Source organism: Xiphophorus couchianus, chromosome 4 (genome assembly GCF_001444195.1).
Source record: "Xiphophorus couchianus chromosome 4, X_couchianus-1.0, whole genome shotgun sequence".
NCBI classification, from domain to species: Eukaryota; Metazoa; Chordata; class Actinopteri; order Cyprinodontiformes; family Poeciliidae; genus Xiphophorus; species Xiphophorus couchianus.
The window spans coordinates 26,064,474-26,090,857 of NC_040231.1; the positions used below are offsets into that span (position 1 = coordinate 26,064,474).

Genomic DNA, 26,384 nt, shown 5'->3' on the forward strand with positions numbered 1-26,384 from the left:
GGTAAGTTTACAAATGTCCAATCCCAAAGGAATATTAAGTTAGTTTTTTTAAAATACAGATTTAAAAACAAAATGTAAGCATGCTAATTTAGATTAGCATGATCATATCATGATGTATATTACTGCATGCAGTGCTAGTTCATGAAGAAAATACTCAAGTGTTAAGGTAAATAATATCTTTTGATTTGATCAAGGGCCTCAGTCTGAAGCACTGAAGAGTTGGGATTTCCACAAGTTGCAAAACTCAAGTTTATTGTGTCTCCAGTTCAATTTAAACCACTTTTTTTTTTTTTTTTACCTGAAATCGTCAATAATCGACTGGTGGAAGTGTCACCATTTGAGTAAATGCTTCATAGTTAATGATGCCATTTGACTTGATGTTTGCTTCTTTGAAGAGGTCGTCCACTGAAGAAAGAAAACAGAAGAGAAATAACAGATTTAAATATGATTTCAGACTAAGAAGGCTTTAAAAGCCACGTATTGAAAAGAATGAAATGCTGTTCAAGCTCGGAAAAGTATTTCAGTCATTTAAGGCTTTTTAGCTTCTTTTTTTTTATTTTTCTTTACGGTTCATTATGTTGCCAGCAAAGTGGAAGTTTGAATCCCCGCTAAAACAGAGGAAAAAAATAGGAATGTTTTTTCTGAAATTGTCTATTATTTCTCTAGTTCTGCTCGTATAAACCTCTGGTCTCATAAAATATTTGCTTTTATAGAAATGAACCAATAATAGAGACGCAGCAATGTAGCTATCGTCATGAAATTTGTTTTTTTTTACGAAAATGAACCCACTGCTTTTTACATACTCTGTGCACAAAACTGGGTTTGTATTTTGAATAAAGCAGTAGGTTCGGTATTAGATTTACTGCTGGGTGCCAAACAAATCTGACTAGTAACTCACTGTGTTGTGTCCCTTAAAAACGTGGATTAAATTGTACATTTTTTAGGTAATTTGTGTAAAGTGTTTAATCTGAATATTATACAAGATGAATGAATGTTATTTTTGCACGTATAATGTTCCAGGAGATAGTCTGTACCAGGATGATCAAAAAAGACCAAGGAGTGATTAAGCATGCCCTACACACAGATGCAAAAAAAAAAAAAGACACACAAGTCTTTCTAATCTGGCTTTTTATAAAGCCTTGCAACCTCTGCAAATATGTCCAGAATCCTTAAACAGCTGAATTACAGCAGTACAGAAACCCAGTTCTGTCTCTGCTGTTTCTATTTTTTAATTTTTTTTGTCAAAGTCCAAAGCACTGTTGTCTGCTCTTTTAGTGGAGGGGCATTAATATTCAGCAGTTCAGAGATCCACTAACTTGATGGTTGTTTTCCCGCTGAGACTGAGTCAGGCTTTTTGACTGTGAGCTGCTTAATGTGCATGGCACCCACCCAGTGACACCCGCCCACTGACGGTGCTTAGAGTTACATGAAGCCAGAAACTGCTTGAATAAGAGGGCTTTGAAAGGCTCCAAACACCGCTGGAGATTTACCCAGACTTTAGCATCTCCTCTGTGTGTCGGCCCATCAAACCTCGCAGCTTGGGATTCATAGTTGTTGCCATCAGAAATGACACGAGATATTCTACTGTGTCTGTAAAAAAAATTAGGGAAATATTTAAATAATGGCTTGGCAGTTTTGGGAATGCAGTACTACATTTTTATTTTAAGTATAAAAATAATGTTGCTTAGGGTATGAATAGGAGAATGTTTTTTTTGTTGTTTTTTTTTTTTTAAAGGCACTTTTCTGGAAACAAATTGAACTGGTTTCTTTTAATTACTACTAAAGGCAAAGTAACAAAAAAAAAACCTTTGTGCTTTTAACCAGCTGGATTTGTGGTAATGAAAGCTGACAAAGTGGCAAACTGCAAATGTGCTTGTTCGTGCTTTTAATTTGTGATTTTGAGAGCTGCTCAAAGGACGGGTTTGGCTGGGCTTTCCTGAGCGTAACTCTAAGCTGTTTTATGTTGTGTGAAAATTGCTCAACATTATCTTGTCCTAATAGTCAGCAAAGGAATACATAGGCACATTTTACAAGATCTCAGAAATATTTAAACTGGGTTAATCTGATTATAAATTTATTTAGTAGAACTTTCAATTTTCCTCAACGCACCAATACTCTGTAGAAAAGAAAATAACATTTGGAATCAGAGCCTGCAGATGTTTAAGGAAGAAAATAAGAAAGAATTGAGGAAGGCTCCTAATAAAATTTAAGGAAGGACCGGTCTTCCAACACATTGGACTGATGAAAAGGTTTGAATTAATATTATTGTCGTTCATTTTTTAGCAATGACAATAAATAAATCCACTTCCGTAGGAGCTAAGTGCATATAAAAAGGTAGAATAGAATATAAACAACCTTAATGTCCTGCAAAGGACAATAAATAAATGTCTTTCTATTTCGGCAAATGTGGGGAAATTCAGGTGTAAAAGTTCACACAAAGACAATATATAAAAGACAAAAAAATTACAAAACGTGCTTTTTTTATTTAAGCACCACAGATTTCTCATACCCTTTGAGGGTCTGCAGAAATATATCGGTATTAAACATTTCTCAATATAACTGCTGCAATAAACTGCTATTTTTCTAACCTCCTGCAGACGTGAGCTATGCTGCAGCACAATTTCAAGATTCAACATGATCAGGAACCAAGATGTAAAATCAGCATTTTCAGTTTGTTATTTTCGTTGCTGTTATAATGTGATGAAGGTACTTTTGTTGGTGCCTTCACTTGTAAGAAAAAATGTAACGTCCATTTGCTGCTGCTTCTGTACAGACGGCGTATCCGTCAGGAAAGACCAAGATGGCATGGTGAGCGCAGCCCCTCAAATCGAATTGCAGTAAAAAATATATAATTTGTTGATAGAAAAAACTCCTATTTTAGACACTGAGGTTGTTTGGGCAGACGGGGAAAGAACATTTCCAAACTTGAATTGAGGCGAACAGCTTGCGAGTTGTCTGGGAGTCACAGAGCTGAACTCAAAAGCCAAACTGATTCTGATCGCTTTCTTTATGTCATTACAAAACATGATGAAGATACAATAAATGTATCCAGAAATTTGGTGAATTGTCAGTTTAGATAAGAGAGGGAGTCTGGACAGAAGTTTATACTTTTACTACTAATATTATTTTTGTCTTATCTAAAGTAATGTAAGAAAATGTAAGGGCATCCACCATTTTATCAGTCCTTTGAGTCAACCCATCTCTGGCAGGGTGTAACAGTTTTAAAGACATCTGTGCTTTTCACTCAGATGAACAAAATGTTCAAAAATACCAACCACTGAAAACAATATTGTTAAATTTACCTGCCCAGTACCTTAAACGTAGCCAGTTTTATTACAACACACTGCTACAGTACTACAGTGACGTGTGAAATCAGCATGTTATTGTTGCTAATCAAAGGATTTTGGCCAAATTAATTCAACATGAGTCAATTTTCCAGAACAATTTACCTTCTTTGTTTGTGAGTTTCTCTCCTAAGGTGGTCAGCTTGGCCCGTAGCTCAGCTGCCTGGATCTGTCCTTTCTTCTGCTTGTCCGTCATCCTAAAGGCCTCCAGGATTTCATTCTTCGGGTCTTCCTGCTGCATCTGCCTGTGCATCATGATCAGGAAGGTAGAGAAGTCTACTTCGCCTGTCTTTCCTAAACAGACATTACATTGATTAACTAGATGCAGTCAAAACATGTGTTACAAAGCGATGTGCATGTGTGTATGTACATTTTTCTTATTTCAGCAGAATTTTAAACCACCTGTAGCTCCTAGGAGCCAAACATTCTTGCATCCGTTTCATGTGGTTTTGATCAATATCTCTCCAGGACTTGCACAGGTCTTTTTAAATGTATCAAAAGAGTGAGAAAAGTGAACCAAGACACTATGAAGGCTCCACCTTAAAAGCACCTTCTAAAACAGAAGCACATTACCTGAAAGCTATGTAAAGGATTTAAAAAATAATAATAATCAAAGCAGAGCCTGAGAAATGTCAAGCTTCTATGTAGTCTCTCACTGTTAGTTATAAAATCCTGTTTTCTGATTGATAAATTGGGGTATCTGTTATTTTTCACAGATTCAGCAAAATCTTTAGGATCTGTGAGATCGGCTGCTGGGAGCAAAGTGCCTGTCGTGAGGGGAGCACCTACAGGGTTAACTGTTAAACATTACATTTCGATCTTTGTTCTCAGTGTACATACCGATTTTTTGGACTTGAAGATGCCTGTCTATTTCGCCAAGCGTGGGGCTTGTTCCCAGGCAGCGCATAACTGTTATCAGATCTTTTGACTCGATTTTACCCTTCTGCTTTTTGTCGTACAAGGAGAAGCATTCTTTGAACTCTGCAGAGAGAAAACGGTAGAAATGATACTATGTGTTCCTACATGAAGCAAAGAAGCTGGTTAAGATTGATTTGAGTAAAGATGTTTTGCTTATGGTGGAATTTGATGCTTAAGTATCAAGAAACGGTTAAATGATTGTATAAGGAAGTGCTAAGGAAAACAAAACACAAACAGCTCTTACCGCTGATTTGAGCTGGTGTAAAGAACTTAGCCTGCAGAGCAACAACAGCTTAGTGTTAGTTGTCATATAAACAAGATTGATTAATATTTAAATATACAAGAAGGCTTTAGGAAAATACTTTCTTTCTCTTACCATTTCTAAAGCTGTTGCGCTTCCTTCCTGGAAGAAGAGTGCGCTCAGTTACTAACGTCACCTGTGCCTCCACCTGTCTAAAGTCCAGCTGTGATGGACTATAGTGCAATTTAATACGTGTTGCTGTGGAAACGCTGATACCAGATCCAACATGCCGCACTGGCCCTTTCCTTACCACTCCCACATAAAGAAGAAGTCAGCAATAGCACAGAATCACCATATACTTCAACATGAAAGGATGACTATGTGGGAAAACAAAGGCTTATATGCTTAAGGCCCATTCAAATCAAGGTAAATTACTCATAACCCTGGATGAGAAGCTGAAGGGTTGTTTGTCTCCAACTATTATCCCAGCGGTTTGTGCACCCTGCTGTTTGCTATAGGCTCCAAACCCCTGCAGCCGTACAGCAGGTGGAATGGAGAGAAACTAGGCCAACAGACAGGGATTAGTGACAGAATGCATTAATGAAACGCACTTCCTATCTTCTAGCCGAAGCTTAAAACATGCCAAAATTGCAAAATGGAGGGGTAAGGGGCCTTTGTTTAAAGCCAAAAAAAAAATAGATGCCTCTTTTTCTTCTATTGTTGTTTAGCTATAATATTAGCTTGCTGCAAAAAACAATATCTCACCAACTATTTTTGCTTTATATTTTAGGGCAAATATCTTAGTATTCCTGAAATAAGATAAAACCAACTTGCAAGTATCTTTTCAGAAAGACAGAAGCTTTTTTAAAGTCACTAAATATTTAATATTGATGGAAAAAGCACTTGTTCCATTGCCAGATTATTTCACTTACAAGACATTTTCCCCACATTTTAAATGAAAATATCTGCCAATGGAACAAGTACTTTTTCCATCAATATCAAGGACTTATTGACTTTTAAAAATGCTTCTATATCTTGCTGAAAAGTTACTTTCAAGTTAATTTCATCTTATTTCAAGAATCCTAAGATATTTGCACTAAACATTAGACCGAAAATATTAGATTTTGTGTTTTTGCAGTGAGGAAAAGTTACATGGACAGTCTGGTTTACATAAATAACGAAAAGTGAGAGAAGTAATATTCAAACTGTAAGCATTGTGTACCACATTTTTAAAGAAGTAATTAGAAATCTTCTATAACACAAAGTAATATTTTGGGGTCGTAAACATTTAGTAAGATGATTTGATTTTAAATGTCTTTCATATATATTTTTTTTTTACACACACTGAAAATACAATATTATCATTAGCAGCCCCATTTAACTGATCATTTTTTCAATATGTCAAGGGATTATGAGTTTTCGTCAACTTAGGGACCAGTTTGTCAGGAGAACAAGTGTTTTCCTCCAAGTCGTGTAAAGTCGTCAGGCGTCCTACTCTTCTGACTTACTGACTTTTAAAAATGCTTCTATATCTTGCTGAAAAGTTACTTTGAAGTTAGTTGTGTCTTATTTCAAGAATACTAAGAGATGTCGCATTCTGCAATGCAACATCTCTGAGAAACATCCAGATTGATTCCTTCTGCCGACGTCTGGTGCGTCGAGTGAAAACAGAGCAGTGGAGGATATATGAGCACCACATTAATATACGCGGCTTCCCAGTCAAACACCAAGCACAGCGACTCCCCTCTGTGTTAATGCGTAGTAAATGTTTGACCTAAAACAGATGGTGTGGAGGAAAAAAATGTGCCCTGTTCTCTTTGACTCCTATTTTTATGTTTTGCAGCAAGAACGGTACAAACGTATGCATATTATTTTCCTTAAATGTGTCAGGAATCACTTTTGTTTCCCATTTGTAACCCACAGAAAAGCAGCCATGTTTCCTCTGAGATGCTGAAAGATTTATATCAACAGGTTTAGCAAGAGACTAATAGGATCCTTTGAGGTGAGACTTTGTTTGTCTCGCACTCTAGTTAATGCGGCTGTTTTTCAACATGTGCAAGATTTAGCAGCTGAATACATTTACTTAAAAGTACGAGTTGATGTATTGTTCTCATGGTGGTACACATCATCAAAAAATGTCTGTAACACCTTAAACATACAGTAGGCTTCAGGTCCGGAGGAGACCAACTGTGATAATGAGCAACACAGATTAACGAGGAACGGGAACATCCTCCTTTTTCTTTAGCGGGTAAATACTCTTTAACTTTAATAGACTAAAGCACAACAGTCCTCAAAAAACATTTAAAAAATGCAAAAATATATTTAAAAAAAAAAACCAACATTTTTTCTACACAAGTGTTTGTTTCTCATAACCTAAAAATACCACGAGAAAGCCTGGATTACCTGAATACTGTCTGGGAGTAGATTTCACCTGCGCTTCAGAAATAATCGATCACATCATAACAACACTGGTTGCTCCTATATTTAAAATTTTAACGTTCGGTTCAGTGGCTCTCCCTTAAGTGTAAGGTGTAGTAGGACCAGGGCTCTGGAACATAAAACAGTCCGGGGTATTTGTTGCGTAGCACTGGGTCGTCCCACAGATAGGTCACCCACAGGGACACGAGCAGCAGAGTAACGCTGAAGCTATAAAAAAGAAAAGAGCCGTTGCTGTCCGGGGCGAGGCCTTTACGCTGCTGGAAAATCATCACTGTGAACATGGCGAGGAAAGTAAGGAGGAACAGTCCAGTTATCTGACCCTCGGTGGCCAAGTACCTTTGGGACGACAAAGAGAAAAACAGCAGGAGTTATTTTTGTTTAAGGCTATCAAATGGCTACATTTAATAAGCTAAATCTCATTTGTTTTTCCATAGGCTATGCAACAGCTCATAATTACAGGTACAATTATCATTAAACCAAAACAGATTTGATGAACATGCACTCAAGAAAAAGGGAGTTTAAATTGGATTCACTAAAGGCAAAAAAAATGGACATTAAACAAACAAGAAAAAGTAAAAAAAATAAAATGATTTTACCCCAAAAACTTTAAAAATGTTTTTTCCTAGCTGAGGAAAAAAGTTGGGGTATCGTTTATTTTAACAACCGAGAGTAGCTGACGAGTATGGCGGAGTATTAGGACCAAACGAAGAAAAGAAAAAAATAATAAAATTACCAGAATAAGGCTTGTTAGGATGGCCCTTAGCGGGAGGCTGAAATAGGAGTCTGGAGGCAGGGGTAGTGCAACCAACCAGGTGTTTTAATCTCCAACATTTAACAAAGATGACATTCCTGCTTACATGGTCATGAGGTGTCGCAGCACCCGCACCTATTACTTCCTATCATGTGGCCAACATGCAGGCTTTGTAATCCTGGGCGGTACCAATTAACACACTTCTCAAAAGACAGGATAGAACAAACCACATATACACCAAACAACTTAACAAAACAACCAATCTTCAACACATAAATAACAAACATTCTTCATGGTTACATACTCATTTGCTATCTAAAACTACCCTCATATAAATATTAATTTATTCATCACTTCTAAAATACCTCAGGCTTTGTTCCCCCTCTTCCATCTGCACTTGGTCTCTTCCGGAATCTTTACCAGGTGTTCAGGCAGAGGTAAGCCATAATCTACAAACATTTGTAATACATTTCATAATTACCATACCTACTTCATTTACATTATTCCCCCCAGGACACCCTCAATACCCACTGAGATGTCCTGCATAAAACACCCAATAAAATACTTCAATCTATTTGTACCCGTCTCATTATCATTTGCACATAATTAAAGTGTTATCCTGACCAGTAATGAAGACCTTCATTACAAAGCTTAAAATGAAAAATAAGAAAATAAAAATGAGATTAGGTAAATAATACAACAATAAAGTTGTATGAGAATACAGTCATAATATTACTGTATTCTCATAATATGACTTTATTTTCATATCATTACAACTTTATTTTTGTATTATTTACTTAACATCATTTTTATTTTCTTATTTTTAATTTGTTAGGCCAGGAGCAAAGTGCAAATAGAGAAGGAGAAAGTTAAGATCATCTCTTCCATCACTCATAATGGACAAGCATTGTATCCCCAACCCCAGCAGCTCGCTGGAGAATCGTTCTTTGCATAAAAAGGAGAATTATTACGCAAAGCATAATTTATGATAAAGTTGGTGCTTTCCAATAGTCCTGGCCTTCATCTCACTCCTCCCTGACAAACTTTAGTCTCGCCTGCATGTTTTCCCATCGACATCAAAGGTCACATCCTTGCACACCTCCCACAAAAGTTAAACCTCTACAGAGTTTTTGGACACTCCTTTTAATGTCTTGCAATCTATTTTGAGGTTGAACTTGCTTCGACAGCAAGATCTTTTTGGCATGTTGGCTGTTGTTACTTTTTAATTAATATAGTTTGAAAGTTTCTTGATAAAAAGTTGTTGTTCCTGATAGTCCTCCAAAACGATAAGAAATCTTTTTACTCACATCAACAAAGTGCACCAACTACATTGCTGCAGAGCCCCACCATCGTTTTGTCAGCTGTTGGTGTCCACAAACGCACCACTTGTTTATCCTGAAAAGTCACATTCACCGAGTGCAGTTTGGCAGCAGCGTCTCCGAGTGTCATCATTATGTGGCCCCGACATGAGCCACTGTGACAGGAACTATAAACATGTTTGTCATGGCCAATTTTGGAGATATACGTTTCTATGTTGCAACGTCATGACATGCAGTCATGACTCTTGGCAAGAGATGAAGTATGTTATAGAGAGCGAGGAGCACCAGATGTAAAAGCCGAGGGGCTGTTAGCCCGTTTCTGCTTTACAAGACTGTCCCAAATTATTCCGGAAACATCAAATCGCTTTACGGTGCGTAAATATTCAAATGCAACAGGCTTGTTTGCTGGCGTAATTCTTTGATACTTTGTGTTGGTGTTTGCACTGTGTTGGTGTTGTGTTGGTGTTTTCATGTCACTGCAGTAGGCAGCCCTAAAAAATTTAGAAACAGTTGAGCTATTTCTAATTTTATTAGTGCTGTTTATTATTTGGTTTCATTTCACAGCAGACGAAAAAAGAGCAGATGTTATTACTGGATTCTGTGATGAAGAGAAATAGTGAGATGCAACATTTTGAATGTCCTTCTACAACCTTTGCCCTTTTCCTTTTGTGATGAAATCTGCCATAATTGTCTTCTTTTTGCTTCAAGCTGATTTTCAGCTCATCTGCATCCAGCACACACAAGGCATCATTTCCAACAATTCCACACTTCTGTTGTTTTTTGGGGTTTTTTTGCTTTTTTGAAAGCTGCATGCGAGCTTGGCTGCGTAAACTTATTCAATCTGCATAAGTCAAAGAAATCCAAAAAAATGCAAATAGAATTGCGTTTGTCTCCAGAAACATTTCCCTTTGTGAGTCTGTGTGCGTCTTCCTGGGGAAGTATGCTCTTTCAAGTATGTCTCAAGTGTGTTTCAGTGCGGTCTTTCTTGAGGATTATTTAATGAGATAAACTTAATTTAATTAAAAGTGTAACCGAGGTACCAGCTCATTCCATTAAAATATTGGAAAAGTAATTTATTGAAGAATATGGCTTAAACATAAATAAAAATGCAAAATTCAGTCCCTCTAAAAATGAAAATATTACATAACCTCAATGCAGAAATCTTATGCTAAGGTTATGTTATTGCCCATCAGGAGGAGAGTGAGCCTAAAGATACTGTCCAGACATATTAATCGAATGTTGTGTGGAAGGAAGAAAAACAACGAGAATATGTGCCCAAGCAAAGCCCGTTCAGAAGTTTTGGGAAGATTCAAAAGTTGCGTACTGCAGCTTTAGGAGCCACTAGACAGAAATGTATCTAAGTAATGGGCTGCTAGTGTCATATTTCTTGTGTTACGACACGCTTGGACCAGAAACGTTTTATGGTCTAAGGAGAAAAAGAATTGTCTGGTTGCTCAGAGGTCCAAAATACAATTCAAAGCAAAATTCATATTTCATTTGGAAATCAAACCTCCAGAGGCTGCAGGAAGAGTGTAGGGGCACAGAATCTAAGCTGCTTGAAGTCCAGTGTGAGGTTTCCAAAGTCAGTTTTGCCTTGGGGGGCCACATGTGCCACAGAGTTTTATCAAGTCTATTGTCAGCAGTGCCATTTTTCAGAAAACTTTAGAACATTTCAAGCTTCCTACTGCTGAGTCATCTCACAGATAGGCTGATTTTATTTTTAAGCCAGACTTGATACCTGCCGACTCTTAGGTATTAAAACTTAAGTTTTAATACCGGCTTTAAGGACAACGTGACCGACTAGCCAGCAAACTGGCCCGACCTTAACCTGAGAGTACCTATGGGGAATTGTCAAGGGGAAAATGAAGGACAGCAGACTTAATGTTGACGAGCCGTAGGTTGCAATAGAGAAGCTACCTGGGATTCCTGAACACCTCAGCAGAACCACAGACTGGTCTGCTCCATGCCACACTCTACTGATGCAGTACAACTTGTAACTATATACCGTACAGCACAAGGTCAGAATTTTCAGACATTCCCGGTTTAACTTTTTCATTGGTCCTATGGTCTGTCATTAGCTGTAAACCATAATCATCATAACTAATGTAATGAAAAGCTTGAAATATGTCAGTCTGCCTGTGATGAATCAACCTGATATGAGTCTCATTTTAAGTTGAACTGATGACACACATTTAGTTTCTCGAACACTTATAGTTCATGTGGCTAATGAATCAATGTACAAACAATCTGTTTTTAATTCATGCAACATTGTAGATCAATTTTATACATTTAAAATGATATTCATGGTGAATGATTTAGAAAGCTATCACAAAAAGAACTGACCAATAGTAGAGAGAGTTGGGTCCCAGTAACAGCCAACCAGAGAGAGGCATTTTCTCCTGACCGTCAGAGTCTGAGAAGCAGGCACTGAAGTAGATCAGCACAATGATGAAGAATGGAATATACCTGGGAAAAAGAAGCAGACTCTGTCATAAACTACATTTGTTCATCTTTTTCTTTTCATATTTGTTTCAAAAAGGGGTGATCTGGTTAGTAGTATTAGTATGTTATCTTATTCACATAAATTCACCAAATGAACCCATCACACCACTACACTAATCTGTCAAGGCGGCAGACTGACTGAAGATGAACATTATTTTTTTAATCAGCATTGAGTAAAACTTTTAAATACTTTACTCAAAAGAAACATCTACACAAGTAATGTCTAAACTCAATCAGCAGCAACCTTCCTGAGTTGTAAATTAAACGGCAGGGACAGCGGAGCTACACGACTCTAATTGCTGAAAATAAACCCAGCAGGCTTAAAAACAAATGACAATATTTTTGAAGCAGAACCTGTCCAGTCTTCATAAGCTGATATTACATTAAAAATAAACAGAAACATACTATTTTATTGTCTTGAATGAATGTTTCTAAATGAATACTTTATATATAATATCAGTTTATTTGGTATGTACTGATATTATATTAAAAATAATCAGAAATGAACTTTTTCTTGTCTTGAATGAATGTTTCTAAATGATTGCTTTTGCTACTTTGGGAATTAAATCATGCTAACTACTCTTAAAACACAGATTCATACTGATCACTGCTCTCTGAGACATCAAGGTCGGACATCTCTCCTGCTGAGAGGAAATTATGCAGCTCTTACAACAGTTATAAACCTGCCAAATCGACTCCCATCTATTCAAACATAATAAAAAGGATATTATATTCACACCTCAGTTCACTTCTTAGAAGGCAGCCAAAGGCTTATATATATACGTATATACAGTATATACAGTACAGACCAAAAGTTTGGACACACCTTTTAATTCAATGAGTTTCCATTATTTTCATGACTATTGACATTGTAGATTCACACTGAAGGCATCAAAACTATCAATAACACATGTGGAAATATGCACTAAACAAAAAAGTGTAAAACAACTGAAAATACCCCTTATATTCTAGTTTCTTCAAAGTAGCAACCTTTTGCTGTGATTACTGCTTTGCACACACTCTGCATTTTCTTGATGAGCTTCAAGAGGTCGTCACCTGAAATGGTTTTCACTTCATAGGTCAACCTGCCCTGTCAGGTTAATAAGTGGGATTTCTTGCCTTATAAATAGTCATGAAAATAAAGAAAACCCATTGAATTAGAAGGTGTGTCCAAACTTTTGGTCTGTACTGTATATATATACATATATGTGTGTTTTCCAATAACTTCTCTTTAAAGTTAAGTATAGGCTCATAGTTGATATATTCAACCCTAATAGACCCTCCAACTGTGAATAACGTGTTAAGGAGAAGGACTTCTAAAAAATTTAAGATGATAGTTCTCAGAGTTTTTCTTCCATTTTGTTCCCATCTTTGAAAAGTGTGACCTAATGTCATGTAATTAGCGAGATACTAAAGGTCAACTTGAGGAGATATTCACGGTCAGTGTCATTAGTCCTGCTAATTCATTCATTATATAAAAAAGTGAATTTACATGCCACTCAGGCTGGTTTGTAATTAGCTAAGCGGATGAGTCAGTCTGCAGTGAGATACCGCGTTGGTAATGAAATAAAAGGGTTATTATCTACAAGGACAAAAGGCTTGCTTTTTAACGCTCATTTTCTATTTTTTATTTATTTTATTTTTTTAACGTGTCCTGCCTCTGCGTTCCAGGCGTACCATGTGAAAGAAGCTGGTGGGCTGCATGTGTCGAGGAGGTTTTGCTCTGAAAAGCGAACCTGGGGATGGAATCTTAATTGTGTGATGGACCCCTGAGGCCAAACAGATATGAGGAAGGGACGCAGAGCACAGGCCGACCTCCTGGTCCCCCGTCCTGAGGCCAGAATCCCTTCACCCCCGTAGCTAGGTAACCACACAAGCCCACAGCAGCAGTGGGAATATAAAGTCCTGTGATGTTTTTGAATAATGTGCAGCATGGTGGGTGTACATCTCGATCAATGGGCTGGAATTTAGTGCTTTACGTCATCCTACGACCTCATCGAGTTACTTTTACTACTTTTATTTATTTCATATTAAATCCTTTCAAAATATGAGCTGATAAGGAAACTGTACCCAAATGCTTCAACAAGGGGGTTGAGTTAAGCTTTTACAGCAGCGGTCCTTGTAAGTAAAAAGTAGGTAAAACTTTATTTATATAGCGCTTTTCACAGACAACATCATACAACATGTAGGAAAAGCACATCAAACCTGAATCACATCTTATTTCACTGGATAACGGGACTCAGATGTAAGTTAGGAGCATTGTTAAGTTTTAAGGTTCAGAATGTGCTTGAACTATAAAAAATAAATTCAACTAATTTTATTTTTTTTTTTCACCTATTTGATAAGAACTGTGTTGGTCACTCCTAAACATGAGTGGACCTTGTAGACTGGCTTTTTTTTTTTTTTTTTTTGCTGAATTTCACACACAGAGAACTGTACACACCAGCAGAGATTATGACTGAATTTTGATGAGGCATAAAAAAATGCCTTTGATAATAAATTCCTCCCATTAATTTCTCCTCAGGACCAGGGCAAATGTAAATGCTACTGCCTACTTTGAGCTCGGCTAGGAGCCTTTGGAAATAACATAGTATGTAAGTAATGGTGGCAGATCACAATAGCTTCTGCGATGCGTTTGATCATGAGCTAAAAGGCAGCGAAATTGTTTAAAACATTCTCAGAGTTTGAACTCTTGCTTATTTATAAACCAAATTTATAATCTTGAATATATTTAAACAGTAATGGGTAAATAAATCATGACTCGCTGCTTTCAAACTTGTCCCGCGCCATTTCATTGCATCTATACATCATGTATGTAATTATCCCAAACACGTACCACATTAAGTGTCCCAGGTGCTCATCGTAATAATACAGCAGCTCAAATGAATCAATCTGTAAAGGAAGGACAAAAACACTGACTCACAGATGGGAACTCCTTCCAAAACCCGCGAATACGTTCAGCCAACTGTGTGCTTCAGCTTTATGCAACACTGCCACCTACTGATGCTGTACGCTTTATTTCAGAACACACATTTAGAGACAGTACACAAAATGGGAGCAGAAACATATGAACAAAAAAAGTGTGAAGAAAGATAACAGATGCACACTCTTTCAGACGCAGCACCGGGGATTAATTAGGAGGACATCACAAGTCGTAGTTGGCCCCTCATGTTGCGATTTTTCACAAACTAAACCCGTGGGAGAACAAACAAACCATCAGGCCTTCAGGCAAACTATTCTACAGAAACTGAAGTTTATTTATTTATCAAAAAGCTTATTCATGGAAGTCCCTTCAGTTTTTCCCCCAATTTCACGATTTTGGAAATTCACGCAAAATTAACATACCCCTACATTTTCTTACGCTAATTAATTGTGTGTTTATTGCAAATTTTCAGCAAAAACTGTAAGATAGACATTAGGTTGAAGTGACTGGTAACTCCCGTCTTCTACTATGATCCCTCAGCCTAACCTGATGTCAAGTACATGATTCATATGGTGCATTACAGTCACATTTCATTTACTGTCATATGTAAGCGCAAACATAGCAAAAGTAGCACCAAAAAAAGATCTGATTCTGACTGCATAAAAATCACAAAGACAATCAAAAAAATCCAGGAGTGACTGTAATGAGTCAAAAGAAAATAGTTTCAGGTTTTCTTTTTATTTTGTCAGCAGAACACTGATGCATGATTTTAAAAAATCATTTTTATCTCTGTGTTTTACCTGCTCTGAAGCTCCTTAGTCACTCTTGGTTTTTTAAGTGCAGGTTCATTTCATTTCAACCTAGATTTTCTCTACTAAATTAAAAATGTCCCTTCTCCTGAGCTGTTACACACACAAGGAGACGTGGCTCAAAAAATTATGGCTCCTGGCGCTGCCCTGTGTTATTTCCAAGAATCTGTCACCACTGAGATTGAAAAACCTACCAAGAAGGAGGCGTTATTATCAATCAAGCAGCTTGTTAGTGAGTTCATGGGAGTGTGTGCTTCAGTGCCAACTTTCATTTCTGATTGTTGTCAGAGCAACAGCAATGCTCTGAAAAACAGCGTTCAGAAAACAGACTCAAACGGGGGTCCTGAATTAACTCACAGGTCACAGACTTTGATCGAGAGGAGTAATTGCATATCAAACTCATCATCTCCTGCTGTCAAATGGTTGTGACGGGCTGAGGAGAAACAGGCTCTTCCCTTCTGTGGCACAAACCTGCATGAATGATAATTAATCTCTAGATGCGCAGCGTGTTGGCGGACAGAGACGAACAAGCTTGTTTTATAATAAAGTCACAGAAGGGGAGCAAACAATCTTTGGGAAAACAATAACGTTGAGCTGGGAGGAAAACCACAGTCACGTTCCAATTTTATACAAGGCGCGGAGACCAGCGTTAATGCCCACACCTGATGGGTAAAACTCATAAATCATCTCAATTTCAATGCCAGTGTGAATGTGATGGGGCTTGCGGGCGCCTTACCAGTGAAGCCGGTTTGAGGTCTTTGATGATTGGGTTTTCTCTGACTGACAGGTGCAGCTGGTAGCCGCTCAGGATGAGCCGGTGGTTGATGGAGTCTCCCACCAGGTGGATGCTGGCCCCCATGACAAACGTGATGATGCAGAGGTGGACGGCTGTGTGGGAAACAGGCCTGGGAGCGCGCTCGATCAGCTGCAGGGAGCAGAACCACCCACTTTCTTTATTTAATACCAGTTGTGTCAGGGGAAAAAAAAAAAGGTTATTTTGGAGCTCCGATGTGGACCGTAGTGCTTCAGTGGCTTCCTTTCAGACAACGTTATGGTAATGTGATGTATTTTCCCCTTGACTTTTCTACTGAAAGCAGCACTCCTATTTTCCTGCTAAGCTCCACTGGCTTTTGTTCTTACTGTCAGCCGTCTGTTTCTTCCTTTGTTTCAAGCAAGCATCTGCCGTAAATGTAATGAATAATACATCGCGAGGAGGTTGTTTTTAGTTTAATAACGCCGTCTCACAAGGAAACCTCCAGCCCAAAAGTAAAAGCAAGTCAAATGCGAGCTTGATTGCAGGTACTCTTCATTGTTTTCAATTCTATTCTCTTTGTTCTCCTGTTCTTTGTTTATGATACTGAGGAATTAAAACTCCATCTGCCTTCATATTTAGACAAGTCACTTTTTTCTTTTTTAACTCTGTTCCAAGTGTCAGGGCATGCAGAATAACAGCAATACAAAAACAATCTCCTAATTAGCAGCAGTGATTTTTGTTCTAAAACACAGAGAAAAGAAAACATGCTTACAGCTCTTTGAGGCAGATAATCAAGTCCAGTCACCCAGAGTGCTCTCATCTTTGATATTTTTATAACATTAAAAAAAATTATGTTGTTGTATTCCATATAAGAGAACACTATGTGTAAAGTCAGGGTAGGAAGAAAAAGACTTCACAGTTTTACAGATTTATCCATTTTGGTTCTGTTTCATCTCTCTACAGTAAATAAGGGACATATGGATATTTCATGTTTACTTTATAGCATTTTAGGTTAAATTTAAGTCAGTTATTCTATGTGTGCTTTGTGGTATAAAATACAATTTCTAAATGTCAGAGAATGCAGTACTGGATGTGGTGTAGCACCTCTTCCAAGAGAGGGCGATGTAACTGGTAACAACAAACAGAACCAGGTTAACGCAACAGCCTTGACGCTGTAATAACCTTGTTGACAGCAATTAAACTCTACTCTGGCTTCAATTCATACTAATAATTCTCAAATTATGTCATTAACTCCTATAAAAAAAGAGTCCATTTTTTCACCAATAATTACTCTTAGCCATTCCCAAAACAACTGATAAACGTAAAACATACTGATCTGAAGTCTCTGCCATCAGGTACATTAACAAAACTAAACTGCACGTTATGAGTTCAGGACATCTCCACACTTCATTTTAGAGGGAACAAAAAAACTTTACTTTGGTGTTTGTCTATGTTAAAAATGTACTTATTTTAATCTCAGTATCTCACAAAAATATCCATGCAGACAGTTATTTACTAAACTCACATATTTGATTAAAAAAAAAAGAAGGCAAAGCAAACACAAAGTTAGGGCCGGAAACCATCTCAGCAGAGCTGGCAATGCAGTCTTCTGCTGCGCCTGCAGAGCAAAGATAAACCAGAGAAGCAGCAAATCCAGACAGAAAAAGGGCACAAATTTCTGGTCTCACCTTAAGTGAGTCTCAAAACAGGTCACCTACCACCAGCATTGATAATAAACTGAACATGTTCTTTTTTTTTTTTGCTATTGATGGTAGCCCTGTATTTCTACATAACTTACTAATACCAACATTCAGTAGTCCTTATCTAGGCATTACGTTGATTTAGAGGTTATTGTTTGTTTTTCAGGGATGTATGATGCAGCAAAGTCAAGTATCCAATTGGTAGCAGTTGTTGCTTTGCAGCAGGAAGGTTAAATCACAGTCTAGTGTCCTTTTGCATGGATTTTACATGTTTTCCCAGTGCATGTGTGGGTTGCACTGGATACTCTATATTATTCCCACAGTCCTATAAACTTATGAGTCTCTTTTTTTGGTCTTTCTAGATTGCCCATAGAGGTGAGTGTGTGAAAAGTTGTTCTGCGTGTGTTTGTGTTGCCCTGTAATTGACTCGCAACCTGTCAAGGGTGCACTCCACCTCTTACCTAATGAGCAACACTGCATGGACAAGCTGTTCATGTTAGTGTCCAACTAAAACCAACATCCATCCACCCAGTTGATGGATGGATGGATGTTAGTTTTCACTCGCAGTTAGTTTTCACTTCCTGCAATTGGGTTTCTGCAGGTTTCACCAACTCAAATATAAGACTTTTTAAAACCATTATGAATGGAATTTAAGTCCTGTAAAAATACAGAAATGAACTAAAGAAATATGCAAATAAATAAATTGTATGGGTTGGCAACAGAAGTGAGTCAATGACTAAGATGAACATCATCCAGTCAACTGGCAATAAATTTGCACTTACCTTTGTTGCAAATAAAAAATCTAGCTAGCAACAGTATATTAGCAGCTAGTTAGCAATAGCCCCAACCACCTGGAGTCTCAGAATTCAATGTCTGCGAGCGACTCAAAGTTTTGCATAACAGCAAAATCGCACAAGAAAAAAGAAAACTACATGAAATGTGTAGTATCTAAGATAATTTTAGATACATGAATTTAAAGACTTTTTAAAGGTGTGCAGATACCCTGTATAATAAAAATTATTGATTAAAAAAAAAAAGTATCTTGGAAATTTTTTTTGTAAGTTGCAAGCATGCAAAGATCAGTATTTGCTTAAGATAATTGTCATGCATTCATAAAACATAAAACGACAAAATTATCAGAGTTAAGCTTTAAATTGTATCGCTGCAGAACATTGACAAAAATTATTCTGAATCCACTGTGGAGACAGATTAAAATTTCTTCATGAATGTTAAGTCAAACCTGCAAAAGCTGATTTATTATCATCGAAGAGCCATATGGCTAAGATTTACCTTGAGCAGCAGGAAAGGTGCGACGACATTGTAGATCATGTGGAAATAATCTCCAACACTTGGCTTGTTCAGAGGAAACAACTCCAAAGGAAGGGCAATCTAGAGTACAAAACGTGGAAACATTTTGCTTTTTATTCATCCCTAAACTTTGGATGCGTCTGTCCAACCATGTCATATGCAAAGTAGGAGTTTAAACATCTACATACCATGACGATGGGTCTTCCAAAGTCAAGTATCCAGTTCTGTAGAGTCAGACAGAGCCAAAGGTCAAAGTGAAAAGGTTGTCTTTCCCTCTTTGGGGCATTTTCTTTGCAAACACCGGCAGTACTGTGAAAACACATTTGCAATAACAATAAGTCATTCTAATAATAACCACGGAAATTTCACATTCCGATGACATTCTGGATTACATTATACTGCTGCATGTACTACTGCAATAATTCAGATTAAGCAGCTAGGTTAGGTTAGGTTTTTACTGCTCTGGTTTTATGTACAGTGCATAGTTAAGCAGTAGCATAAAGACTGGACGAACATAACTACATAAACACAAAAAAAGTACAACAAACGTACACGTTTAATCATAAAATTTAAATTAATGACCTCATATCAATCACTCTATCAGTTCTGTTCCTACAGGCTTTAAGTACAACAGTGCTACTTCAGCTGTGGATTTGCTGACTGATGCAGTTTACCATGTTTATCGTGAGCAGCTGTGCAATTTCCTGAGGAGCCGTGGGAGAAAAAAAGCCTTAAGTTTCTGTCTATCCAAATACAGATCTGTGCCAAAATGGGTGAGTACAGACAAATGCACTACTGGCCAATCAATCCTGTCTGCCAAGGACTCGAGCAAAGTAAAAGAATCACAGCCTGCTTGTCAACACCAACAAAACTGAACTAGATTACCAATACATTGCCACAAAATACAATTTCTTCTATTTTTGTCACACTATTTAAATAAAATACGTCACATTAATTTAAAAAAACTCCTTTAAGTAATGATTTTATTATTATAAAGGGAAAAAGGGGCACATAATCCCACCGGTCCCATGAAAAAAGTAACTCCAGGAAGGTTATAATGAGCAACAAATCAGTTAATTGCAAGGTAAATTAAAATAAGCTCAATAATTTTCATTTTCATGATTTAATGCTTTTCTCTTTCTACCAAAAACTGGACCTCAAAGTCTCTGTTTACAGAGACTTCATAATTAATTGTATTTGTTGTTTTGTTTATTTATTTTGGATATTTAAAATGTCTTCCAGTTCCAGTGTTAAATGTTCATTAAAATTTAAAGTTTATTGATTTTTGAGAATGTGTTCTTGGGTTACTTTGCCATCATCATTATACAACTTGAAAAGGGTCAAGAAAAAAACAAAATTATTGCAAGAACTTCTGGGACAATTTATCATCCAGAAAATTTGTTATTGTGACAGGCTTAATTGCCTCCCTCGTTAAATCTCAAATTTACTATAATTGAATTCAGGGAGGTTTTGTTTTGTTCTTTTGAAATTCGAATGAAATTTCACCAGGCACGATCAGGCCTAATTACCAACATTAGGCCTGATTGTGCATAATGTTTCAAAACACATTTAAGTACAACTTGTCTGACAACATGAACTAAGATGAAACATCTCAACAAGCAGCAAATAGACCCCCAATCTATAAGAAAATGATCCAGAACAGAAAAGAAACAAAGTTATTAACACCTAGAAAAGCTTTACGTTCAGACTCAAATCTGATGCTATAACACAACCATAAGCAGGCCATCTATACTAGAAAACCGTGCAAGATGTCTGATTTAAATCAATTCTGCAAAGAAAAATGGGCCAAAATGACCTCATGGTGCTATAAAAACTCCTAGTTATCCAAAAACATTTTATTGTTGCTGCCGAAGGTGAAAAATGCTTTTCACATAGAGGTAGCTTGATCTGGTTAACGTTTTAAAAATAAATGAAATAATCAGACATTTTAAAACTGCATTGTATGTATATTCACTTAGGCAGCAGCAACGGCACTTTCTGATCTGCCGTAGAAATGCAGATGGCGATAATGAAATTCTGGTGATGGCGCACTTTGCTCACAGAATCCTGTCAGATCTCTGAGATCTAACATACATCTCGATTTAAAGTGTGTGTGTGTGTGTGTGTGTGTGTGATGTCTGCACCCTTGATCATTTTGAATTTCGCCTATAGAATCAAATCTGAATCTGTCCTCAATCTGTTCACACCCGTATTCTGTGTTCTGATGGGAAATGTGGACGGATGTTGAGCTTCTCTGTGAGTAAACACTCCATTTGTGCACTTGCCATCTCACAGATGTTTCATTTATGTGTTGTTGGTTATGTTTGACAGCGTGACAGAGGGCTGCTGACTGGTCACTGGTTTAACCCAACAGCTGCTTCAGTGTTCATAGTCGGTGCAATAGAATATTGAAGAGAATCTACAAAATGTATTTCCAACAGGTGGTGTTCACTTGACCCCCTCAGCAAGATTCTAGTTTGGTTCCCACCTAGGAATATATAGAAAATTGTTTAAAAGGATTCGTGATGTTGCTTGTGAGGTTTTTGAATGAGGGTGGCAAAGCATTTGAAGTCAATAAAAAAATCAACTGGATCATTTTACAAGTATTTGCACATGGATATTGTAGTTTCCGAGGTGTATTTGACTGCACCATGCCATAAAACACGGAGTAAATGAGCAGTCCCTTTTTTCAAGATTCAGAATCCAGGGTCGCGCGACTGCACATCGCACCGGTGTGGAAAATTCTTAACGGGGTAACACAACTCAACACAACACCACGACCTTTCAGTTGAACTATGTAATACAGCTTTATGTGTCTCAAAAGTCAGGAAATTTCGATAAAGCAAACCACAACACCACAGACGGTCCAAACCTGTCTAAGTCTTTGCCTCGACGCTTTCGTACATTCTCCATTGCCAGTTCCGTCTACTCTGCCCCTCTTTATGTACTGAATCATAAAACAAACTAATGTCCAAACGGCAAGAGCTTAACGGGACTTAAATTCATTGAAACTCTGATGGCCGACGTTTCACTTCCTTGTTTTCCTCTTGGCTCCGCCCATTAGCTACGGCAATCCTCCAATCAGAATGTAGAACATGATAGAAGCGGCGAAACAAAATGATGAAAGCAGCGTTAGCCAATGAGCAGGCAGCACAAAAAAAACTTCATGTAAATTGCAAAAATGTATTGAACAAATAATTAATTAATAAATGGGCATTATATAGCGCTACAGATAAAGTAATACCAATAACAAGGCTCCTCTGGCTCCCACTTCTAATAGTACTGAGCTCTCCTAAAAAAGCTCAGCTTTCACAAAAAGGGAGGATTTAAGAAAATAAATCCACTGTGAAGGTATGAAATTCTCAAAAAAATGTTGTTAAAATCTCAATAAAAGCAGAAACATATTATTATTACTTGTATATAATTTTAATTATCTTTTGAGAGATGTCTCAAAAATTTAAGAAACTTCTTCCTGGAAGCAAAACAAAAGAGTGATTTTTTCAGGAAGAAGATGATGAACAGAAGCATATTAGAGGTCAATTTTTATTCATTTATTTATTTATTTTTATTTATTTTTTTGTGGCAATTGTGTTTTTTGTTTATTCACAGCTGGACAAAGAGAAATTGCAGCAAATTTTCCAAGGCCAGGAACAGAGGTCGAGAGAACTGCAAAAACAATCGCAAAATCATCGTTTGTGACGTAAAATGTTATTTTATATTGTGTGAAGTCACAGTGAAGGCCCTTTCAGCAACCTTTGAACCTTTCAAAAATGTCACAGTTTACTAAAAAACAGCAGTTTTTGAGAGTTTCAAATGACAGATTTTTCTATTTGATGTTTTTTTTTTCTTTTGAGTATAATTTTTAGCCCTTACAGTTAAGTTAAGGCGGACACAATGTTTGCTTCATTTTAACCTTTAGAAACCTAACGTGGGCTGTTTTGTGATTTTATTAACAGATAAACATGTTTTAATAGACCTGCAGTTTATTCTCTAATTAACAGATAAGCTCTGTCTGTGTGTGGGTGGGTAATGGCAATTTAAAGTGTTTTTTTACTATTATTTCAGGGTTGATGTTACTGAGTGAAATTTGAAGAAATTCATTTAAAAGATTTCTGCTTAAAGCTATGTTCATTTTAATTGGACCAAATATTAATATGATCAATTCCACCTGGCCTCAAACCTTCACCGAAACTGAAACAAAGGCAAAGATATGTCTTTGTCTAGAGAGAGACGTTACGCCGCATTTAAATTTTTCATATTTCATAATTGGAAATACAACATTAACTCCCCTTGAAGTTGGAATCCCAATTAGGAAGGTTTGGCTTCTAATATCACATGAAGTAAAAGTTGCAAATATAAATTACTTATTGGCACTGTGGAGCTATTTGCATTTCAGAGGAATCTGCCATTAGATGAATAATCTGCATTAAAACATCTCATTTTGTTTGTGGAAAAGCACTAATGGTGTTGGTAAAATTATTAATAACTCCCGTGAATGCCTTTCTCACCACATTGCACAACATCACCTTTACATTCATCTGAGATTATTTATCTTTTTAGGGCTCCTAAAAACACTTTCTTTTAATTTAAGAAATTAACACCCTGAGAAACACTGATGTTGCTATGCTACTAGAATAAAGCTTTTATTATGATCCGCAGGCCTCTGATTACAGCTTTCAATCAGTCCGGTGAGGCTTTCAGTATCAACTATTATTCTGAAAGTCACCATGTTGAAGGACTTCTGCCCAATTAAATCTGGCTCACATGCAACATTTTAATAAGTCCAGCCTTTTTTGTGTCTTTTGTTCAGCAATGTTTAATCTTTTAAAGAGCAGTCTAAATTAGAACCTGTTTACATCAAGCAGGAAACAGCAACTGATTCCTTTGGCGTGACATGTACAAAAATATGAAACTACTGGCATCAGTGATGAGCGCATTGTTCTGCTCTGTTGAAGTCAGTGCTAATAGAGCTAAGTTCCAAACTAAGGCCAGAAAAAAGTCAATCCTGGGTCCAGACTGCTCTCTTGGGTGACCAGGCTCTGCCGTATTGTGGCACAATAAGCAGTAGAATCCAGATTTGCATGATAAGATTTTCCATCCATCCATCCATCTTCCTCCGCTTATCCGAGGTCGGGTCGCGGGGGTAGCAGCTTCAGAAGGGAGGCCCAGACTTCCCTCTCCCCGGCCACTTCTTCCAGCTCTTCCGGGGGAATCCCGAGGCGTTCCCAGGCCAGCCGAGAGACATAGTCTCTCCAGCGTGTCCTGGGTCTTCCCCGGGGCCTCCTCCCGGTGGGACGTGCCCGGAACACCTCACCAGGGAGGCGTCCAGGAGGCATCCTGACCAGATGCCCAAGCGACCTCAACTGGCTCCTCTCGATGTGAAGGAGCAGCGGCTCTACTCTGAGTCCCTCCCGGATGACTGAGCTTCTCACCCTAACTCTAAGGGAGAGCCCAGCCACCCTACGGAGAAAACCCATTTCGGCCGCTTGTATCCGCGATCTCGTTCTTTCGGTCATGACCCAAAGCTCATGACCATAGATGAGGGTGGGAACGTAGATCGACCGGTAAATCGAGAGCTTCGCTTTTTGGCTCAGCTCTCTCTTCACCACGACGGACCGGTACAGCGCCCGCTTGACAGCAGACGCTGCGCCAATCCGCCTGTCGATCTCCCGCTCCCTTCTTCCCCCATTCGTGAACAAGATCCCGAGATACTTAAACTCCTCCACTTGGGGCAGGACACCCCCCCTGACCCGGAGAAGGCACTCTACCCTTTTCCGGCTCAAGACCATGGCCTCGGATTTGGAGGCACTGATCCCCATCCCGGCCGCTTCACACTCGGCTGCGAACCGCTCCAGCGAGAGCTGCAGATCACGATCTGATGAAGCCAAAAGGACCACATCGTCTGCGAAAAGCAGAGATGAGATCCTAAGGCCACCAAATCGGATCCCCTCAACACCTTGGCTGCGCCTAGAAATTCTGTCCATAAAAGTGATGAACAGAATCGGTGACAAAGGGCAGCCCTGGCGGAGTCCAACTCTCACCGGAAACGAGCCCGACTTACTGCCGGCAATGCGGACCAGACTCTGACACCGGTCATACAGGGACCTGACAGCCCGTATCAAAGGGCCCGGTACCCCATACTCCCGGAGAACCCCCCACAGGGCTCCCCGAGGGACACGGTCGAACGCCTTCTCCAAGTCCACAAAACACATGTAGACTGGTTGGGCGAACTCCCATGCACCCTCCAGGACCCTGCCGAGGGTGTAGAGCTGGTCCAGTGTTCCACGACCAGGACGAAAACCACACTGCTCTTCCTGAATCCGAGGTTCGACTATCCGACGGACCCTCCTCTCCAGGACCCCTGAATAGACCTTGCCAGGGAGGCTTAAGAGTGTGACCCCTCTATAATTGGAGCACACCCTCCGGTCCCCCTTCTTGAACAGGGGGACCACCACCCCAGTCTGCCAATCCAGGGGAACTGCCCCCGATGTCCATGCGATATTGCAGAGTCGCGTCAACCAACACAACCCTACAACATCCAGAGCCTTAAGGAACTCCGGGCGGATCTCATCCACCCCCGGGGCCTTGCCACCGAGGAGCTTTTTAACCACCTCGGCAACCTCGCCCCCAGAGATTGGAGAGCCCAACCCAGAGTCCCCAGGCTCCGCTTCCTCAGTGGAAGGCATGTTGGTGGGATTGAGGAGGTCTTCGAAGTACTCTGCCCACCGACCCACAACGTCCCGAGTAGAGGTCAGCAGCACACCATCCCCACTATAAACAGTGTTTGTGCTGCACCGCTTCCCCCCCCTGAGACGCCGGATGGTGGACCAGAATCGCCTCGAAGCCGTGCGGAAGTCTTTCTCCATGGCCTCGCCAAACTCCTCCCACGCCCGAGTTTTTGCCTCAGCAACCGCCCGAGCCGCATGCCGCTTCGCCCGCCGGTACCCATCAGCTGCTTCCGGAGTCCCACAGGCCAAAAAGGCCCGATAGGACTCCTTCTTCAGCCTGACGGCATCCCTCACCGAAGGTGTCCACCAACGGGTTCGAGGGTTGCCGCCGCGACAGGCACCGACAACCTTGCGGCCACAGCTCCGTTCGGCCGCCTCGACAATGGAGGCACGGAACACGGTCCACTCAGACTCCATGTCCCCCACCTCCCGCAGGACGTGTTCGAAGTTTTGCCGGAGATGGGAGTTAAAGCTCCGTCTCACAGGGGATTCCGCCAGACGTTCCCAGCAGACCCTCACAACACGTTTGGGCCTGCCAGGTCTGACCGGCTTTCGCCCCCACCACCGGAGCCAACTCACCACCAGGTAGTGGTCAGTGGACAGCTCCGCACCTCTCTTCACCCGAGTGTCCAAGACATACGGCCGCAG

General features: G+C 39.1%; 3 protein-coding genes across 4 annotated transcripts in view; 1 reads left to right on the plus strand and 2 right to left on the minus strand.

The window, feature by feature from the left end:
* Nucleotides 1-225: 225 nt before the first annotated feature.
* Nucleotides 226-5,380, minus strand: calml4a (calmodulin-like 4a). The gene is made up of 5 exons (XM_028014793.1): nucleotides 4,639-5,380; nucleotides 4,507-4,537; nucleotides 4,185-4,325; nucleotides 3,450-3,638; nucleotides 226-405 (listed from the first exon to the last, which is right to left on the minus strand). Exons 1-5 carry the CDS (start codon nucleotides 4,639-4,641, stop codon nucleotides 308-310), a joined length of 462 nt encoding a protein of 153 aa, XP_027870594.1. The 5' UTR covers nucleotides 4,642-5,380; the 3' UTR covers nucleotides 226-307.
* Nucleotides 5,381-6,314: 934 nt separating this feature from the next.
* On the minus strand, nucleotides 6,315-22,081 carry cln6a (CLN6 transmembrane ER protein a). 2 transcript variants are annotated; one of them, XM_028015453.1, is made up of 7 exons: nucleotides 21,881-22,081; nucleotides 19,197-19,317; nucleotides 18,991-19,089; nucleotides 15,983-16,171; nucleotides 14,351-14,406; nucleotides 11,356-11,478; nucleotides 6,315-7,278 (listed from the first exon to the last, which is right to left on the minus strand). In XM_028015453.1, exons 1-7 carry the CDS (start codon nucleotides 21,919-21,921, stop codon nucleotides 7,008-7,010), a joined length of 900 nt encoding a protein of 299 aa, XP_027871254.1. In that variant the 5' UTR covers nucleotides 21,922-22,081; the 3' UTR covers nucleotides 6,315-7,007. The 2 variants fall into 2 exon arrangements, with proteins under 2 accessions (XP_027871254.1, XP_027871255.1); XM_028015454.1 differs by lacking the exon at nucleotides 21,881-22,081 and adding an exon at nucleotides 19,683-19,910.
* Nucleotides 21,532-26,384, plus strand: part of chrna7a (cholinergic receptor, nicotinic, alpha 7a (neuronal)) — a 28,496-nt gene continuing 23,643 nt past the window's right edge. The window contains exon 1 of the mRNA XM_028015452.1: nucleotides 21,532-21,761. The gene's annotated coding sequence lies outside the window, so the exon portion shown is untranslated. The remainder of the gene's footprint in view (nucleotides 21,762-26,384) is intronic.

What these genes read in the sequence shown, in the direction of transcription:
- calml4a (XM_028014793.1), bottom strand. An exon ending in TCTTCAAGTCCAAAAAATCG is followed by an intron (nt 3,639 to 4,184) that starts GTATGTACACTG and finishes ATGTCTGTTTAG; the next exon opens with GAAAGACAGGCGAAGTAGAC. An exon ending in GAAACTCACAAACAAAGAAG is followed by an intron (nt 406 to 3,449) that starts GTAAATTGTTCT and finishes TTCTTTCTTCAG; the next exon opens with TGGACGACCTCTTCAAAGAA.
- cln6a (XM_028015453.1), bottom strand. Translation starts at nt 21,921, where the DNA reads ATGGAGAATGTACGAAAGCGTCGAGGCAAAGACTTAGACAG. An exon ending in TTGGAAGACCCATCGTCATG is followed by an intron (nt 19,090 to 19,196) that starts GTATGTAGATGT and finishes TTTGTACTCTAG; the next exon opens with ATTGCCCTTCCTTTGGAGTT. An exon ending in CACCTTTCCTGCTGCTCAAG is followed by an intron (nt 16,172 to 18,990) that starts GTAAATCTTAGC and finishes TGCTCCCTGCAG; the next exon opens with CTGATCGAGCGCGCTCCCAG.